We start from the raw sequence: 22,147 nt of genomic DNA on the forward strand, positions 1-22,147 counted from the left end.
TACACCTTAAAAGCATAACGAAATAAAACATACATTACAACATATAAATTCCCAATTTATTTACTGTATTCGAAAACGAATTCGTATTGCATTCTAGGCGTTCATGAACTTGTCCCGTAACAACACAAACACATGTAAACAAACTATATTGATTTAAAAATAACAAGTTTTGATATTTACTCTACGTTGTGAGCCTCCTCCACAAGGTCGATCGCAAGGGTACCAAGCTGACCAGTCACTCCAACCACTTTCGACCACGCTATCTCCATAACCGTTGGTTCGTAAACAAGAACCATCATCTCTACAATAACGCTCCTCCTCTTTAGCAAATTGCACTCTCACACTGGAGGGATCGTCCGTTTGAGCGCGACAGCTGAATCTAAAGCGCTTTTCAGTGTAACCCACGCTTCCATTTTGTATAGATGCGTTCACGGCTAACCAAGGTGTCCAGCCTGAGTATCTTCTAGTCTCACCGCATTGTTGAGTGCATTCCTCGACCTACGTACGGATCAACATTATTATCTGCATTTCATTTTTTTAACCAATCATCTTAACTATCCATTCATCCATCTATTCTAATAAAGTCGACGGTATGTTAATATATTTCACCTGAAAGTCACATCCAATGCACTCAGCACCACCTTTCCTAGGCGAGGGATTGTCACAGGTTCTCCTTCTAATTCGAATACCTATGAAACAAAAGAATCAGAGAGGTATTGTTAATAACAGTTTGCGTTTGACGATTGATAATTATAATTAATAAGATAAAATGTGTGTTTTACCGCCGTTGCACGGTCGAGAACAGGCATTCCATGGACCCCAAGAAGACCATTGTCCGTTCTGAGGTGGTGGTGTAATTTTAGCTGGCGTAGGACAAGGTGGTAGATCGATACATACGATGTCATCGTGATCATGTCCTACGCAAACTCGACCACCAAAAGCTGGAGAAGGATTCGTGCAGCTACGTCTACGTGTTTTCATGGCGAAGCCGCAAGTTTGAGAACAGGCTGACCATGCGGACCATGTTGTCCAACCACCGTGGACAGTACAGTTGGTAACTCTGACGCGTGCTCCAACGCAACCTGCACCACCATGTTGCGGAGGTGGATTGTTGCATTCTCTGGTCTGACATTGACAACTATCAGTGATCTGGAAATAAATTCAGATCGTAAGTTGTCTCCGGAATTGAACATAATCCTCAAGTGATAGTATAGTTTATGCACCTCTTCGTGATCAAAGTAAGAGTGTGAATGAGAATGACCATGAGACGACTGATCTCCAGTACCATGTTGACAGGCTGACCAAGCACTCCATGCACTCCAACCACCATCGACTGGATCAGTGAGTACCGGACATTTCGTTACTTCCTGATGCCAGTGAGTGGCAATATGATTCTGCTTTGGTGCTTGGGCACACTTCATCAAGTGCTCGTTCCAACCGCAATAAGGTTCTTGTGCGTTCAGACATGCTTGACGACTTCGATGACGGTGGCATTGAACTGCCGGTATTCTAATTAATAACAATCATAACATAATTCGAATGAATATCAAATAAGATCAATTATACACCTGTTAAACCTGTAATTCAAATCAAACTTCGTTTTACCTTAACAAACCAATTTCCATGCCAACATATAAACTTTGAGTATCCTTTAAAAATTGCAAAGTTGTTGGCATCGATGGAAGCGGACCCCAAACTTCAACTACGCAAGTTTCTAGAGTTTTCGGAAGTACAGATATTTTTTTAATCAATCTCTCAGTTGTGGCAACATAAAGTACAGTCACTCCACGATGTAATTTAGTTGGTGTCACATCTACAGCGATTTGTGTGAATCTTTCCAAAGTTACGGTATGCAATGGCGCCATTGTCAAGCTCTGAACAGCCTCATCCATTAATTGGTATCTCTGATTGTCAATTATAATATGAGGAGTTGTGTTCGTCGGTGGTGCACAATGCTCCCTGTTGTGATGAGAAACCGGTCGCCTTTCCCAAGCAGCCCCTAAGTTCTCTTGATGCTTGAAAGGCCCATCGAAACTTGCTGTGATACTTGACATGTTGAACGCACAAATTGCAGAGCCAGCTATGCCGTTACTGTAAAAACGACGATTTATTACGACAAAAAGAAAATATGAGAACATTGTTTTATTCTCTTATGCTCGATATTTCTTATCTTTTTTTGATCATTAACAAAACTTAGCTTCACGTGAATGATACATCATTTAGTTATTTAATATTACCCTCATATTCATCCTCGTACGAATTATGGACAGACATAAAATTAACTTTAATGATATTTTTTGTTTACTTCTTTTTTCATTTTCTTCATTTTTTTTTTGTAAAGAATTATTATACGTTCGTTTTTAACGTACATCGGAGTTGTGAAAGTCGCGTAAACTATTCTTTCTTCGGGATGATAGACAGCACCCTGGATCTCATCGTAATAGAAAGGGAACTCGCCCGGAAGGGAACAATTCAAACGAGCCTTGCTGAAACTCATCCAGACGTCCTTCATCATGATCTGCCCGCCTCGATCGTTTTTGCAAACCCGTGCTATTCTCGAATATATTTTCTGAAACGAAAAACATTTAACGCTTCGTTAAATCCTTAGACATGCTATTCACAATTGTACTGAGAGTCAAATTATACGATTATCTTCGTGTCACGCAATAATGTCTTTGACAATGGACGTCAAAATATAAAGAAAAGAAAGATAAATCGATTTTACCTTGCCACAATTGATATATTCCACTGCGGTCTCACGAAACAAAAAATATACATGATCTTCGGTTTCGAAACTACCAACGAATTGTGGGTCGTTCAGCCATCTGAAAACAATAAAATTCCAATGATAAATAATTTGGTGCATTTAGATATAATCTTTTTGATATTAACTAATTGAATAATAAGTAATATTGACTATATAACTGTAGTTTAAAGGTAGATTTTAATTATGTTCAAATGACGACTATAGTCGTCCGGTATTAAATCTTTATTATGCACTTACGATGATTATAGTTGTCTGGTGTTGAACTTTTACAATAAATTAACAACTTCAATTAACAATAAATTAACTAACAATCTTTAGTACAGTGAGAAAGTATTTATGGTTCGATTGCTCGTAGAACAAAAGTATAATGATCATAAACAAAGTAGCATTGAAAAAGTTATATGAGAAATATTAGAACAAAAGAGCACAAATTTCATTACCTGGAATCGTACTGATGGGTCCTCAGATTAGGTGACGCAAGAGTTCTGTAGATCGCAGGATCGGAACCAGAAAAATCAGTTGGTGCACCAGCAAAGAGTCCACCCGATGGACCTCTGGCTAAAAGTGCAGTGACGTTGGCACGTGGTGAATACGGACACATTGCAACACCTGACATTTCGCTCGTCACACTAGTGATATTTTCGATCTTCGTTTGTGGAAAATAATGAAACGATCATTTATTTATTAATAATTAGTTCATTCCCAAAGAGGTTACAAATTCAAACGAATTATACCTCTCTCCAGGTACACCAAGGACTGAAGGCGTAAGTACCGCAGGTAAATAAACTTTTCCCATTACTGAGAAGTACTTTGATGTAATTGTGACAATCCTCAGTGCTTTGGCCTTTGTTCTGGCAGGTATTAATTTTATCTTCCGGTGCCGTCCAAGAGGCATGTTCCAAAGATGTTAAAGATGTCAATGTTAAGCGGTACAAATTGTCTCTGAAAAGGTACAAGTTAGTAAGGTTTAATAGATTTGACCAAAACATAAAATTTTAACGAGTTGATAAAAGTCGAAAAAAGAATCAAGCGAATTCCAAGAGAAAATCGATTAACCGTATCCACCTGAATAAGTAGACGTAATACGAGAGCGGCGACAGAATGAGATCAAGAAAAATATGAAAGAAAGAAAGGAAAGATGGAAAAGGAGAAAGATTGAAAAAGGGAGAGAAAGAGAGAGAGAGAAAGAGAGAGAAGCTGCAACGAAGCATAAACGGCGCCTACGTGGGCGCAACCGCCGCGCGATAGTTCCACCAAGTAATTATTATTTAAGTGGAATATGAGTGCGGCCAGGCAATTGCGTGCCAATTAATAAGATCGTGCCGTGCCGCGGATCTTTCGCCCACGTGTAGCCCTATGAATCTATAAGTATTGCATAATTGTGTAGCCATTTGTATAAGTTTATGCTAATTGTATAGCAACATATACTAACACTACAATAATCTGTCAAATATCTTTCAAACACTGTAATTATATTTTCTTTAAATTTGGTACAGCCAATTATTGATGAACAACTTTTTAAAACCCATTTGCATTCAAGGATGGAATATTTTGCAAAAAAACGATGTTAAGTTATTAGCGTATTTAGAGTTCAAATGCAAATGGGTTAATAGAATTTCGTATATATTAATTAAAATATAAAATTAAAAAATAATTAAATTACGGTTAAAATCAAAATACAAACGCATTGGTATGCATCAATGACATTGGCAATACAATTTTCGCGGTGATTGTAAAAGTTCGTATCAAAAATTAGTGGAAATCGGGCACGAAGTTTTACAATTACCTAATATACTATATTAGTTTTATCTGAGTTAGAAGAACACGCATTCTTGGCCAGCAAGTTAAAGAAAAATCCTATCGAAAGTAAGATTTATTTATGCTAACTGCATAATCTCAACGCAGGTGTGACTGGCACGGTAGGCGACGTTCGATTTATTGCAATTGCTACGCAGGCTCGTTAGCGTCACCGTCAACTTAACGTGAACGCGAGCGTGGAGACTCGCTTGTGTCGATAGGTTAATTTGTACTGATTTTATGACGATTGTCACTATAATGTCGCTGATATCGATTTGTATTAATTCAAGTATCGAGATAATGCTGGACATGACTTTTACAAATATCGTAACTTGAAAATTCTAATCATTTCTATAAGGTGTTCTACAAGGTTTCTGTTATTTTACAGGTATATTCTTTTGATATAAATATGACTATAAATATGACTTCCAAAATAGTTGGTTCATGAGTTTAAACCAGTTCAAGATTTTATACTTTTTTGGGTTATCCTAAAATACCACATAATCTTTCCAACGGATTCACGAATTGTTGTTTAAATATATTACATTGTATCAATATCGTTTATTGTGTTTGAAAAATTTCATTTTAGAAACTAGTATTATAATCAAGATTTCTTATTACCATTTCAAATTGCATAAAGAGCAGCACGCAAAAATATGAGCCAATCAAAAACTGATTTTTTTACGAGAGAGGATTCTATAAAATATTTTTATATTAATGAGGGTTTCGTGAACCGAAAAAGTTTGAAGACCACTGTCTTAAAGTTAAACATTAAGGTACTGCAATGATACGAACGCTATTTATATTTAAGACTTAACATGTAATTTTGGATGTAACTTTATATAAGAAATTCAAAATTATTACGTTCAATAACTTGTACTGAATACTTTTAAAAAAATCCTTATGAAATATTCTAGTAAATGGGTAAAAGTTGTCAATTCTTCACATTTCTGCGATAAGATAATAAAAATTACAGGAATACAAAAGAAGTTTATTTACAAATCTTAATAAGTATTTAATTCTGAACAAATTAACGTAAAAAAAAAAATAATAAAATAGCATTTTATTTTCAAAGTGAATAAAAGAGGAGAATCTTTAACTGACTATAATTAAAAAACAAAATGTTTCTGAACAATGTTTCTGAAAAATGTTTCATGTTTAAGCAAACTTTATTCATTATTATAATGATAGGAATATGCCTGTAAAGTTTAACAACTTCCGGAATACCCTACAGTTTTAGATTCTTGATCAATATATTGAAAAATAAGAAGTTAATATAATATGTTTAGTACAAATAAAAATTTGTTAGTATTTTAAATGGATGGTTAGCATTTATAATGGGTCTAGGGTTACGTTAAGTTCATGTTAAAATCACATATTGATACAAATTAGGTAAATACTTATATTACATTTTGATATTTTATTACAAATACTGATATTTTGTTCTATTAAATTTTCTAATTTATAATACAGACCACTCATTATATATGCTGATATTTTATTATAAATATTGATCATTTATTTATAACATTGACTAATAATGTATCCAAATACTAACCCACTAAACAACAGTTAATCTTAATTTCCTTATCGTCATTCTTAAGGACATTCATTATCGAATGCAAGTGTATTATATAATGTTACACTTAGATTTCTAAACGATATTTAAATTAGTGCTCTTAGTTGGATCGATCGATCGATCGTAGGAAACCTTGGAGAAAAGATCAAGCGCCGTGTTCTCGCTCAATTATCAATTGAACGGTTAACAAAGCGTAGGAGATAAGTGAGTCGTGTACGTAAGTAGATAGTACTCACAGTACACTACTTATCCGAGTGGCCATATTGAAACAGATTGCTTCCTGCTCAGTGAACAAATACTCTCTTACCCCCTGCTGCATGTGATGCTCCGACGATGACTTCTATTCAATTAGCTAGCTATTTCTTTTTTTGTTTCCTTTACTTTTTACCCAACACTGAAACTTTATCTTAACAAGTTGAAATACTCTTAAAAGCATAAAAACAATGTACTAACAAAGTATTAAATTGTCTAAAGAGTTCCTGCCGATTTATAAATATACAAATGTCGTTTTTGAACCTTTTTTTTTTTAATAAAATCAACACGAATTCTTCGATCAACCCAATACGTAATCTCGAACGTTTGAAATAATGCCAAAGAACAGTGAGAGTGTACATACATATGTAATCAAAGTGTTTCATTTAAATTAGGATCGATGTTAATTAAGAATTAACAAGATACTTTCACTCGTTTCATCGAGGTCTCGTGATTTTATTCCGGATGATCAGGGATTTGAATTATGGATTGAGTATCTCTACATACAATAGACCCGTATGTATGTACATAATATATACCTAGAGAATTAATTTCATTCATCCGCTCTTTAAATGGCACGTTTACGTTGCCTTTGACAACTTTCATTCATGTCCATTCCATGTTCATTCTTGAACAAAAGAATTTCACGTTCGTACACGAACGATAGCTCAGAAAGTTTTCAGAAGCAGCGTTAAAAGAATTTGTATAGGGCGATTCATGAAGAAAATTCATCAATTTAAGATAGCTTTTGAAGTCATTTTAAATCTAAAAGTTTATACGAACATGGACCTGGTTTTAAACGGTTACGGTACAATCGCTGTTGAGTTATATTACAAAAATGGGATTCTCAGAGTTTGATGTCAAAGTGAATCTTATTGTACATTTACGAAGATACCATTTTTTGTTTTAAGACCCGTTATAATTGTTTAAGAATTGCGCGTGTAAAGTGATTGGATGGTCTGTGTACAATGTGCGGTGTTTCAATATAATACATTCGATTAATGTTTCTTTCGTTTTTCCTTTTTTGTTGTTGATAAATCAGGTCTTTCTTCCAGCCTAAAGAAAATCTCCTATATGATAACATTTTAGGGGAGTTAGATTTGGGGATTTAGTTGTATCAAATAAATAAACTTAGTATTGGTACTGTTCGAAAACGAACATATGTTTGTATTTCTTTATTTTCTTTTCCTGTTATTGATATTACAATTGTTTAATATTTCAAATATTTAGTAATTTAAATTAAAAAAATTAAAATTTAATGAAGAGATTAATTTGAATGAGATGTGTTTATTAAAACGTCTTAAATTTAATTTAGAATTATTTAGTAAGGTAATAGATTTTTGACCCTTTTTAGGGATTTTTCTTTAGTCTATAGGTTATTTAAAATTTCTTGATGTAAGATGATTTGCTTATTTATTAGGATATTTTACTTATCTTTTCCTGTAGGTATGAGTTGATAATATTATATCTTCTTTGACTGTGGAAAAGTTTAAGTCATGATGAATAATTTGTGATACACTAAAGAGAATCTGTTAAGGTTTCTATCATTTAAATTAAAGTTTCTGATTTATTTCAACATTGGATTTTAATAACGTTCATCGTAATTGGGTTCCTTAAATTTAGATAGATATTATGATTAGAATGTTTATATGAATTTTTATATTCAATACTAATACATTTTTCTTGTCAATTTGATTTAAATAATTGAAATAAAAACGCCTTAATTTGTATGTTTTTGTAATTTTCTATAAACTCCCATTATTTTTGTCCGATTTAGATGAAAATTTGTTTAATTAACTCGTAAATTTTTAAATGACCAGTTTTATAATTTCTTTAGTTTTCTTTTTCTTTATACTTTATGCTAGTCGTATATTAATCTTTTTTCTCTCTCTTTTTCACTCATGTTTAAATGTAGTAGCCTGTTTTATGGCTAATATGTTCAGAAATTAAGAACCTAAAACTTTCGATTAAATCGTAAAGTTTAAATTATACAATAAATATCATCTGGATTGGGATAAAATTAGAAAGACTTGGAAATTTAAAAATGCACTGATTAAGAATTTTATATAAACATTAAACATAGTACGGGCCAGTCAAATGATCGATTTTAAGCTTTAAATTAAATATTGCATTTAATATTATTGCTTTTCTTCGTTTAACTTCAGTTACTTGTGTTGGATATTGAAACAAAATAAAAAAGATATAAAAGATTTCTTTCAAAAGTTGGTAGCATGAAACATTTCAATTTCGTTGCAATGTGGTCATAATATTTTTGTTTTTTTAGTTGCATATAAATCAGACATTAGTAATAACGTTAAAGAAGTACAGTTTTATTTTGATACATTTCTTATTTCTATTAGGTTTAAATGATTAAATATTATTAGAAGAAAACCGTATACATATTAAATAATATTATTAAGAATAATTAAATATCATATAATAGAGGATCGCGCAGGTATTACTGGATTCGTTAAGATTATTAATTTGATCAATTTTGGTATAAACAAGTATGTATGTGAACTATTGGTAAATTTATCATTTTAATAATAATTATAGATTTCAGATTTCAAATAGATGACTTTTCTTCGTGTATCACCCAGTATATTTTATTATTTTTCACTATACCTTTCAACGCCGCGAGCGTTCGATAAGCCGTTCAGGATCCAGCTACGTGATGTGACGTGACGTTAGGCGTGCACGAGAAACAAATAGGAATGTAAATCGTGGCGCCGTTGCGCACGGATACAGACGAATACGGACGGGTGTTTTACGGGCTTTCGAAACGTCCTACTGCACTTTCTGCACCTGAGCTTGCGTCTCGACTAAGAATAGCGTTCTGAATAAAACTTGAAAATCGACAAGAAATTCGGCAAGAAATTCCTGATGCATCGGTTTACTTGGAGAAAAGTGAAATATGCTTTCTCCTAAGAAAAATCTCTACTTTCTCCGCTTGAGTTGATCTCGTGATCATTTCCGGGATCTAATCCTAGGCTTATCCTAAGCCAATGGTAGATTGACTGCTATTTTCATAGTCAGGTATTCTGTGGGGATCCCAAAACTGACAACATTGCTATGTTTCTTCAATTTTTATATTAACATTGAGTTAAAATATTAACAGTTTTGGAAAATTGTTAATATCAAAATTTAAGTCGATACTTTTAAACATAATAAATTATATTATGATTATGATTTATATAAGTTTAATATTTTAATAATTACATAAGTTACTCAAATGTGTAAACAGGATTATATTCTTGATCGAATAATAATATGTTGATAATTTTTAGTGATATAATATGTAACAATATTAAAATGGTTTTATTATATATATATATATTAATATTAAATGAGTTAGTCACTAATTAATCTAATATTATACATTTACGCAACAAACTATACAGCAATATCTTTTAACTTCTCTAATAATGATTTTTTACGTTAATTTTGTAGTAATTCACGTTAATTAGTTTGTACTCATAAATATATACGTGGACATTATTCTATGCCAACAGTGAACAAACTTTGGATCCCGAAGTTACTGTGTCGCTTCTGAGATAATATTGGATTACATCACAATTTTTTCTCCACTGTTGTATTAGTAATCTATAGTAGTATAACAGCAGGTAAATATTAATATTACAATATAAGAATATTTTTTATTTAAATTAATTATTCACATAAACTTTTTTAATATTCATGTATATTGTGTTGAAATTGCTGTTTAAGGTGGTTCACAGTTATGGATAATCCTTAAAAAATTTGAAATTAAACAATTTTGTTAATTAAAACTCGTCGAATGAAATGAATGGGTTTTTTGTCAATTAAGAAAAAATATCTCTTTAAAAACACAATTTCTAACACTATATTAACTTTAATTGCTGTAAAACTATTTGTATTTCTTATTATTTATAAATACAATTATGAAATAATATTTTTTACATATTCTGCATTCTTAAATGTGTGAAAATTATTCTAAAAGTGACATTTATTGTCAAAAAAGTTGTCTTTTTCCTTTGTCTTAGGTTAATATTTAAATGAAGGATCCAGGTGTAAAATATGTTCAGTATAAATTTCGCGACATTTTGTTTTAACAATCATCTAGTGTTTCAAAAGGAATTTTTTTCCCTAATTAAAATAATTCAAATAAGGAAATAATGTTATCCGTTCACAGTTATAGACGTTTAAAATAAAACATAAATAAAGTCACATTCTAACAACCCTTATATTCTTTAAATGTAAACTTTCTGTTAGGTAACACGTAAAAATTAGAAAATAAAAGAACAGGCTTATCAATTCCATTATTGTTAAATTCAGCGTTTTGACACGGCGTTTTTTAATATTTATTCCCTATTTTTCTGATTCATAGCAATTTTCCAAACAATTCTTCGATATGTGACATTATGATAAACATCTTTTTGTATTTAATAGCATTTTTCATATTAAACTTCATATATTTCATTGATTAGTGTTTTTTTACTAAGATTCAACACATTTTTCTAATAATTATAACAAAATATACTTATTATTTTAAATATAAAATACATTTTCACATGTACTGTTGACTAGTAATTTTACGAAGAAGTTATTTCATGTCATCAGCTATTATTTCGCAATTAAATATGAAAGTTAAACAACCTAAATTAACTTTAATGTACTTTATTTATATATAAATAGTTTTAAGCAGATGCAAATACAAGTTGATTCGTGATCGGTCAATAATGTGTTAACTTATTCTTTCTCAATTAACGCTTACTTATAGGTAAAAATAAAAAATAAGAAGAGTTTAAACCTATGAACCTATAAACCTATGAACATGGTCAACAACCTCTGTAATCTTTAAATAGTCTCCTTCAGTTACGTAACACGTAAAAGTTAAGAAATAAAATGATATTACGAGTAAATAAGCATGCGTGACTTGGAAAGGAAGGACATGAGGACAGTTTCTCCTCCAACACTAGCTAGTTTGTTCAGTTTTGCTTTGCTTTTGCTTTTCCTTTGCTTTGCTTTGCTTTTTTGTCGCGGCCACGAAAAACCGTGGGCCGCAGAGCGTTCTGCCCACGTGTTAGATGCCGCCAGGCCCCGTCGTCGTCGTTGTACGTACGTTTATATTTACTTGCAAAGCTTTGATACGCACTTTACATATGGCTCGTATATATCTAACGTTTCTCACGAGTTAACCTGTAAAAACTAAGGAGACAGGAGTGCCAGCTAGCAATCGCTAATAAGACCGATAATAGAGATTTCTATTTATTTTATGCACTTTCTTTCTTAGACTCCAACAAATTGATTTCAATTAATAACCTATTTGTTAATTAATTACACTCGATTAACAAGTGATTCTTCTCCAAGTTTTGTTTCACGATCCATGGGACCATTAAAGGTAAGGAATGTGGAATTCGTTCTTGTAATTTATGTCGTCGAATGTACGAAGGATTATGTATTGTCACCTGTTTGATCACTTTGAGCAGTTTATTTTTAAAGTGACATTAGTTAGTTTGTTTTTTGATTGAAATATTTAAAAGTTTGCATTTTAACGTGACTAAGAATATTCATGACAATTTTCCAAAATATTTACTTGTATCTGTTATCTCGAATATTTAGCTATTTTTTTTTATCAGTAGAAATAATTTTGCAAATACATTAAGGAATTTTTATATTTTTATTTTTTCATAATATTGTAAAATAGTTTATATCACTTTCTAAATAAACAACTATTTTATGACAAATAAGAGAATGCATTATATGAAATCAAAACCGTTCTTCCGTTTACATTTTATGTGGAAAGTGATTAATTGGTACAAAGGAAGGATTGGTTGATTTTTTGAAAAAAGTTAATCGTTTTGGTAGAAACAAAATGCAATTGCGTTTGACAGGTTAATTAATTCTTTTTGCAATAGTTTTTTTCTATTTAAAAGGAAAACATATTAAACTTGAAGATTCAGCAAATAATAAAATTTTGGAAAATTTGGTATTATTCTATTTTCGTTGTTGTCCAAATTGACTTTAAGAGGATAAAATTGATTCCTAAAAATTCGGCTTTTTTCTATTAGGTCGAGTCATAAGTAACTTCCGACGCAGCTATATAGAATCTATTATTCGAATTTACCTGCTATGAGTTACCATTACAACGAGTTTTTTTTTCATTAGTTACACGATGTTTCCGTTTGTCTTTTGTCAACAACTTTGTATGATACACGTTAAAATAAACTGCTTCTTTATCCTCTGAAATGGAGAGCCGAAAAGTATATATTCGTCATGTGATGCTTTGGGAATTTAAACAAGGCAATAGTGCTAAGGCGACAGCCGAAAAAATATGCAGAGTGGATGGTGAAGGATTGATAACTGATCGGGCAGTTAGAAATTTATATGACTTTAAAAGATGAACCGAGGGCGGGACGTCCTTCCGACTTCGACGACAACCTTTAAAAAGCAGTATTGGAGCAAAATCCACGTCAATCGACAAGATATATAGCAGAAAGGTTGAATACATCGCAATCAACCGTTATCCCCCACCTGGAGAAATTAGGGAATCGTCAATCGCAAAAATGTCATCCTTCTGCACGACAATGCGCGACCACATACAGCAAAGGTGACTCAAGAAAAAATTCTTGAGCTTGGATGGACTGTTTTACAACATCCTCCTTACTCCCCGGATCTTGCCCCGACAGACTACCACCTTTTCTGTTCCCTACAAAATTTTTTGAATGGAAAAACTTTCAATTCTGAAGAGTAAATCACGCAGGCTGTCGAAAAATTCTTTCAGTCCAAACCAGCCACATTTTACAAGGAAGGAATTTATAAACTGCCAGGAAGATGGGAGAAGGTTATAGATAATGGTGGTGAATACGTAATAAATTAATGTAATTTTTTTATTTAATGAGAGCAAAATAAATATCTGGTAAAGAAAGGGAAGTTACTTATGACTCGACCTAATATTTTGTGTTGTAATTAACAGGTTGTAAAAAATAAAAAAAATGTTTTTTTTAGAAAAGAGTTGCTTCTTTTAATTTATGATTATCATTTGTGAAATTTTTTATAAATTGTTAATACAATTATAAATAGTTATAAAATTAAAAATAATAATAATATATTTTATCAATTTTATTTTTTATATGAAATTTTTATTGGTAGTATTAAATTACAATGAAATAGAATAATATATTTTTTTAAATTCAAATTAAAGCTGCTGTAAATTTGAAAATAAATTAGAATCAATCAATGGGATAAGGCTATTGAATATGAGGCATGTGATTAATATGAGACATCATAGTATTGCCATAAAGAAATGTTGTAATACTAGGTAATGTTAAAACTAATAAAACAAATATAAACATCATCCGTATGAGCTGGTCTTTTATGTGGGAACGTTTGTTTCATTGAGGCACCATTATGTTTGTTTTTCCTTGTTACAATTATTTATAGTCACTTTCAAAGAAACTTTGTATTAACCTTAGAGGTAAGTTATTTGATTAATTTCTTTTGTCGTTTGCATATCGTTGCATTAAGAAACTTTTCTCATTGTTAGATTTATTTAATTACATTTTTTCTAATAAATATATGTTGCTAACATGAAACCTTGTATAAAACCCTAAATCATTTCTGATATGAGATACGCGAAAAATACAGAAGAGGAATATAATAACAAAAATAAGAATTAAATTAAAACGCATGTTTTATTCTGTTTGTTACACTATTTCAAAGACCATGTTAATGGATATCCAACAATTAAGTCATTGAATATTGTGGGGACTACTGATATTAACTTTTTATATCCGAATCGTTTTAAGAAAGCATCAATAATAAGTTACAATTTAATGGTAAATAATAGTTGTAATTTTTAATTTTAATTTTAAACACGGTTCCCCCACATATTACAAATAATTTTTTAAAACAAGTAATTTTTCACTTCTAATCGGATTGAATGAGAAAACGTAATGTTTATTTTTTTGTTGCTTCTACTCTAAGGATCATTTTGGTGAATAACAGGTTCAATGCATCAAATGCTATAATTAGGCTCATATATATTCTGGAAGATACTATACTACTATTTTCATATATATAGATCTTTTTAAATTTTTATATCATCTTAAGTATAAACTAACTCAAAAATAGAAATGCAAACACATACGTTAAACTATAAACTAATTATAAAATAAATAACACTAATGATTAAATATATTTCTATATAAATCAAAAAAATGTATTCCTAATTGTGATAGAACTTAACTGATGTTACATTTACTTAACTTAATTGATTACATTTACAAACTTCGCTTAAATTATTTAATTTTATTTGAGCCACAAAATTTTTATTCAATCTATTATTACTCTTCCTATATTCTAGAAAATGCATTATGTTCTTTTTTCCTATTTAATACATTCTTTTGTTCAATGAAATATCATAATTTTTTTACGAATAAATCGGCAAAAATTTGTATGACAATCGAAAAAGTACTTAAAACATTTAATATTTTCTCTTTCTATTTTCTGATATTTATTCAAACATAAATAGGGTTTCATATTCGGTGTCGTTATCAAAGTTTCTCTCTCTGTTTCTGCCTTTTAAAATCCTACGCTCGTATCTCGACTTAAACGTAAGCTTAACGGCACAGTGGCTGGATTAGCAAGCGCGAAATATAAATACGTACGTTCACACGCGTTTTATATATGCGTGTTCGTGATCACTAACATAAGAGAAGTGAGGGGTGTGTACAACGTGCCCTTCTCTCTCCTTTTCTTTCTTCACTGTCCAAGTATAATATATAGAAAGAACCATATTGCGTTATAGGCGCGGGCCAAGCTGGCGCCGTTCGTGACATTCTCTTCTTTTGCTTTTCCCTCTTTGGAGGTAATAGTGTCCTTCTTTCTTCTAAAACCCATGGTTGTTGTTGCTTACAATCCGTGTTCACTCATTTTCAAATATTATTATCATTAACACCTCTATTTTTCTTCGAATTCATTCTTTATTACTTCTATTAGGTCGCCCGGAAAGTCAGTTAAGATTAAATAGTTAAAAAACATTTTCATAATAATTATTTATATTTTTGTTTGTTTTGGCCTTCAAATATTTGAAACATCTTGAAATTTTCTTTTATATTTTAGTTTTCACTAAAACTGCAGTTTCAATAGTAAATGGGTAAGTGCTTTTTCTGCGCGACAAGTATATTCATCGTAAAAGATGATTTTACCCTTTCTTCATGATAAGTGTACTTGTCAATCAAAGCTAATTTGTTAATTAAGTATATTACTAATCATTTGTATTGCATATTGATATTTTATTATAAATACTTATTAATAATTTAAAATACTAACGCGAAAATGTTTAACTCTGTTGACCTAATAAATAGCAGTCATTAATCTTTTTTAATTTCATTCGTTGTTTAAAAGTCAGATAAAATCGATTATTCGTTTAGCATTTAACGTGTTTGAAGAAAAAAGAAAAAATCAATAAATCCGGGAAATCTCACCCCCTTTTTCTGTCTTTCTTTCTCTTACTCTTTTACTTTTGTGTGAAAGATCAGGACAAAGACAGAAAAGGGAGATTGATCACACTGCAAAAACGTATAGTAAACATTGCGCGAGTGTGATAATATCGATCGTTGAGTGATTAAATCTGTTAAATCTGGTAATGAGGTCGTTCTCATTAACGATTTTCTATTAATTAGCTATTTAATGGTTCATTGGATCAATGATTAAAAATTGTATTAAAGAAAATACATTTAAGTGAAAATTGATTTTTGATGAAAATGATTTTAAGGAATAATTTATCAATGATTTGATGAGCCATTATCGATACATTTTAGTCGAAGTAATATAAGAGCGTTTTCATGAAATTTGTTGTTAATTATAATGCACGTTATGATTTAGAATTTTTGTGTGCTTTATTATTATAATTTTAACTAGTAAAAATTAATTTTATTTAGGGAAAAAAAGATTTTATTTTAAAGAAAAACAGCCATTTTTAATATGACGATTTTGAAAACCTTTCAATAACTCGAGTAAATGAATTCTTCAGTTTGATTGATCCAAAATAAGTATTTTATTTAATAAATATTTAATAATATTTAAACAAGTATTCTTATTTAATATGATTGTAGCTGTACATTAGACTTGATTAAAAAAATTACGTTAACAATTGACAAAGTGGTTTTGGTAGTCAAAGTTTAAATATCAAATTTAACTATTTTCTTCGAAGTTTTTTATTTTATTTAAATTAGTAATTATATGGTTATTACTATAATTAAAGTCTTTTTTGTAGCTAATGGGTACAGAAGAATGTGTAAAACTTTCAACGTAATCGGTTTAGTGGTTTTCTTTTATTTTTACTTTCGCGAGTTTGACAAATCATTTTTCGGGAAAAATGCTTCAAAAATTTACAATATCGACTTCATAACTTCATAAATGTTCAAATAATTGAAAATTTTAAGTCAGAATTTTAACATTACATTCTTCAAAGTATTTCCAATCGATATAGCAAACAAAAAAATTGACTTTTTTCAGTTTTTCAGCAGAATAATCCCTTAATACTTTATAAGCAGAATCTTTTCTTTACTATAACAAATTTTATGTAACGTTAAATCAACAAACACATCAACGTATGAATATAGATTAACAATGAATTTAGCATTTTCAACAATTTTATAATAATGAATAAATATTGTAACTTTGAAGTAATAACGGATTACAACATTTTCATTTGTGTGTATAAAAATTTAAATAAGGAATTCAATAAAGCAATTTTCGTTTGGCGTTAAATATAAATGTACGTTGCATTTCAAACATTTTATTTTTAGAACACATTTGCACTTAACTATATTATTTATAAGTTCATCATTAAATAATTTTCAAAATTAGGTCATAGACGAGTTGGGTGGTTTGGGGTCTTCAAGATATTCCTCCTTTCTAAGAATGATGAAAACTATTTTTCGTGTAGGACACTGATTAGCAAACAATTTTTTGTAGTTCTGAATTTTCTTCATCTGATAACAATTCACCAATAAATTCATTGTTGCTGTCAATAACACTTATGCACCATTGGATAAATACTATTGAATGATTTTCATTCAAGTCAAAATCTAATACAAAATTCTCAGATCTATTACTGGTTATTCTTCTTATTCTTATTTTTCTTTTATTTTGTATTCATATATTTTAGGACATTATTATATATAAAACTAAAAAGCAAAGAAAACACAAACGTTATCACAAATCAATTGTGCCTTATCATTATAGCCCATTGTGATTTAAAAGTCACAAAGCTATATCATATGTAAATAGTAACAAAATGATTGGTGATACTTAAAAAGTAATTTATGTTTAATATACTAATGAAGTATTATGTACGTCTTTCCTGGTTTCGCAAATCCCGATAGAAGAATAAATAATGATGATTGCACAAGATGATTCTTTTGATTTTTATCTGCAGACAGCTTGCAAAAGTATTTAGTTGGAAATTTCAGGTTAGAGCTGATAACCGTTATCAAGAATATTACTGCTTAATAAGAAGATATTCTATAACAAGACGTATATGCCATTTTGTGGAAAAAAATTTAATTATTTAATAAAATATTGATGTATTGGTATGCAATTTGGTAGTTACGTAGGCCCATAGAGGGTTAAACACTTCTTTCAACTCATGTTAGTACATCGACATCGAAGGGATAATAAAAGTGGACAGTTGGTATGATAATCTCGACTTCCGTAATATATACGATGTCGTATAATCGCGTCGAAGTCTCTCTCGTAAATCTTTGATCAGTTCGAACGATAGATCGAGAGTCAGGATCGAGTGATCCGAACTATCGGCAGTATGTTGCGTTCACTTTTATCCTGGCAACCTGTACGCGAGCCCGAAGGACACGCTTCGTGATCGACGTGCGTACGTGTACACGTAAGTATATAAATATATATGTAAAGTCGATGTGGATTCCTATATAGTTGAATATACAGGGTGTTTTGTTTATTTTAAAAAAAATTGAATTACTTTCTAAAAAATTATTTCGTCAAAAAGATCAAAAAGAATTTTTTTCTAAATGTGCGTGAGTGCAGTAGGTATGGGTATTTTCACAGGCGAATATATAAGATGTTTTTTTTTATTCTGAATAAGAGGATTATTTTATAAGAGATTGAATATATAAAAAAAGAATATTTTTAAAACTTAATTTTCTATGAAAAATAATATCGGATTGTGTAAATTGTTTTTTATTTTGCAGATATAGTAATTAAAAGAATTTATAAGTCAAAGGAAATTTTTTTAAAAAAGATATATTTTCATAGTATGATAAAATTTATTATTTTAAAATGTTATAAATTATTTTATAAATTTTTGATTTCTGATTGGTTGGATTCTATGCTATAAACAAAGATTTTATATCTTATGTTTCACATTGACATTTGTAATATTATTATGATATTTTATGATATTTTAATTTAAATTAAAAAAATAGCTTTTTGCAATACAAAATTACTTAATGATCTTTAACTTTGGTTTCTTTCTGGTTTTAGGTTACAAGCAATATTTTTTATCGATTGTTTATTATTATAATTCAAACATCGTTCAATACCTATTATACTTCAAGTGATAATTCTAGTTTTCGGCCATTTATCCTGTCTGTTTTTCAAATTTTCATCCCTGCTCGTGGTAGGGTCAAAACTTTTCAACCTATCCATTTTTATTTTTTCTATAATTTTTTGTTTTTTGAATTAAATTGTAAAACACTTTTTCCCGGTGATCGTTAGTAAATACGGACGCGTTTATCTACCACTCACGAGAATACAAGTATTTAAATATTATATACGTCGAGATACAGTATAATGTACGTTAAGTTTACATTGCAGATACAAAGGTAAAGTGACCAGTGTCCTAGTAAGGTAACACTGTGCACCCTCGCGGGTAACTGCGTGTTCAAGCCTATGGCAAAAAGCTTTGACCATGAAAATTAACAATATCCCACCTCTTAAAATCTTTGTTAAAATCTAAAACCCGCTAGCCAACGATAACTAAAACCAATATATCTTTAGAAGGCTCAAAAGAATCCATCCAGGAGACCTAGTAAAAAATTAAACCTAACCGAAATAAATGACAATAGCGACTCTATCTCATTGGAGAAACCGTCTACGTGCTATCTTTTTTCACTTATGTAACAATTTACCAAATGTCTACGGACAAATTGTGAAGATGTATGGAGTTAATAAAAAAAAAAAAAAAAAAAATTGTGAAAAATTTATTTTTTCCATCTGAAACGAACTGGTATATGAAATGCATGTGAAACTTCTTCTTTCGTTTTCTTTGAAATGGTTAATGGGTCTTATTACTTGAACAGTGCATGTTTCTGCTTGTAAATGACGCTATAAAACCAAACTAGATTAGTATACTAATTTTGGTGCAAAAGAACTACACTCATCCAACCAACTCAAAAGATTATAAAAAAAACACTCAGTTGATCTTTTATGGTGACTATACTAATTTGTTCACTTTCTATATAGAGCATATATATAATTTTACTTAAGTACTTATTATCGACGCTTCTTCAAGGGGACGTGCATTTATGTATTATTATTACGTATTATTATCATTAAAGTAATTTATCAAATGACCACAATTGGACAAATTTTAAAACTTAGAGATATTAAGAATGAAGAAAACAATAAAAAAATACGATTTTCCTTTTTTCATAATAAAAAAATTTGTCAAAATATTTGAAACTTTTATTCTTCGCGAGATATTCAAATGTTTTAAAATTAAAAAATTTTTTTTTTAAACGAACGGTACACCCCGTAGATACGTGTACATATGCACTAGTACGAGAGTTTATTTGCAAGAAGATAAATCTACAGGTAACGATTTGTCATGAGACACGCGTTGCACCGTGACGCGTTCAATGTATACCACGAAAAAGTTTGACTTATGTTTCTCGAGAGATCAAATCGTTAACAAAAATATCTTTTAAATCATTCCAACGTTATTTATTAATATTAATGTAATTTATTAATCGTAACGTTGCCAGTAACTAGCAATTTAAAAAAAAAAAGCCGAAAACATTTTTCAACGGAATACACAAGGAAAAAGTTTGACTTACGTTTCTTGAAAGATCAAATCGTTTTCGAAAATATGTTTTAAATTGTTTTCCACGTTATTGTTATTTATTATAATTAATCGTAATCGTGCAATAAGCAGATATTTTTGAAATACAAATTTTCAACGGAATCTTATGTTTATGTTACATGACCCCGATTGATTTCAGCAATGTGAATTTCTTTTTCTTCTTTTTTTTCCTTATACCTACCATACCTGTCTCTTATTATATTGCTTAGAGGTTATGATGACGTATAAATGTCAGCGAGTAAACGCAATAAACGCTTCGAACGATGATTAATCGCACGGCACACAATGGTCCAATATAATTTCCTATAAATTGATTGCAGCGTGCATTCTTTAAAGTGAGTTTATTTTTTTTTTCACTGCGCATGCTCGAGTGGAATTTATGAAATAATAAAAGTTCTATTTTTAATAAAAGAACTATTTTATTTTTTTTATTTGTTTAAAATATATAAGTATATGATATAATATGTGTATAGCTATTACGTTGTTTGAAGAGTTTCTGGACTTTTCTTTTTTAATAAGTGTATTACATGCGAAATAATTTTTATTTTATATTTGATGGTATAATGATAAAAAATATAATACAATGATTTATAATTGTGCTTGTAATTATCACAGCGGTCTAACAATAAGTAAAAAAATACCAAAAATAAATCTTATTATATTATTATATCATATAGTTATGTTATATTAATTTATAATATGATTAAAAGAAAAAGTAGTTAATTTTTTAATTTTGTCCACTGTAACGATAATTAAAAATTTCTTTCTTTTTGATTAATTGTAAGTTTTACATGAAGAATATTTTGTATTTTATATTATTTTACTAATTATGAGTTTTAACTATAGCGGTAATTAAGACAATGGAAAAAGTTAAAAATTTGTTTAATAATTTTGATGATTTATTTTCTATTATGCTTATTTATATTATGGAATAAATTAATTCATATACATATACGAGTACAATGAGTATTCGTACTATTATTGTGAATGATACGTGAATGATACGTTTGAACGTGACATTTTTCTGGATTCTGATAAAGAATCCAATTCTGGATAAAAAATTATTATGCTATGTAAGGTCTAAAATGAATAATTGCTGAAATATTCACAAATAAATTTTTATTATCACAGGTGTTCAAAATGTTCCCCACTACAATCAATGCACTTTCGTAATATTCTTATCAAAGTACAAAGTACATGCATTAATAATATCACATTAACAAACGTTTTTGTAGCGGCACTTCTAATAGGTTTTTGAGCGTTTCAGACAAAAAAGTGGAGTATCTTCGACTTGTTAACGAACCAATAATGAAATAAGGTCCAATGATTTATTGACACATAAGACATTCAAGCTCTATCGGTGTTGATGGTCTGTTTCACACATCCAGTGAGGATTTTCTCCATCCCAATAGTGCATATTTTTTAAATTTACATCTCCACGATTTGTGAACTAATTCTAAACAAAATAGTGATTACAGACTCGTTAAATTAGCAATGTAATGCCGAATAACTTATTTGTGAATATCTCAGCAATTATTCATTTTAGGCCCTACATAAAATTATAATTTTTTATGCAGAATTTGATTTTTTTATCAGAATCCAGAAAAAAAATTAGACATTTCATTAAAAAGAAAACCGATGACTTTGA

At 29.9% G+C, this 22,147-nt stretch overlaps 1 protein-coding gene across 3 annotated transcripts in view; it reads right to left on the minus strand.

Moving 5' to 3' along the window:
• LOC122521333 (semaphorin-5A) overlaps positions 1-22,147 on the minus strand; it is a 123,732-nt gene that overhangs the window by 3,668 nt on the left and 97,917 nt on the right. For all 3 annotated transcript variants that reach the window (XM_043641999.1, XM_043641983.1, XM_043641992.1), the window contains 9 exons: positions 3,502-3,709; positions 3,208-3,413; positions 2,726-2,825; positions 2,370-2,569; positions 1,606-2,091; positions 1,224-1,509; positions 783-1,149; positions 610-689; positions 181-498 (listed from right to left, as the gene is read on the minus strand). In XM_043641999.1, the coding sequence (XP_043497934.1) occupies positions 181-498; positions 610-689; positions 783-1,149; positions 1,224-1,509; positions 1,606-2,091; positions 2,370-2,569; positions 2,726-2,825; positions 3,208-3,413; positions 3,502-3,709 (2,251 nt within the window). The remainder of the gene's footprint in view (positions 1-180; positions 499-609; positions 690-782; positions 1,150-1,223; positions 1,510-1,605; positions 2,092-2,369; positions 2,570-2,725; positions 2,826-3,207; positions 3,414-3,501; positions 3,710-22,147) is intronic.

This window comes from Polistes fuscatus, unplaced genomic scaffold, assembly GCF_010416935.1.
Source record: "Polistes fuscatus isolate 324 unplaced genomic scaffold, CU_Pfus_HIC Scaffold1, whole genome shotgun sequence".
NCBI classification, from domain to species: domain Eukaryota; kingdom Metazoa; phylum Arthropoda; class Insecta; order Hymenoptera; family Vespidae; genus Polistes; species Polistes fuscatus.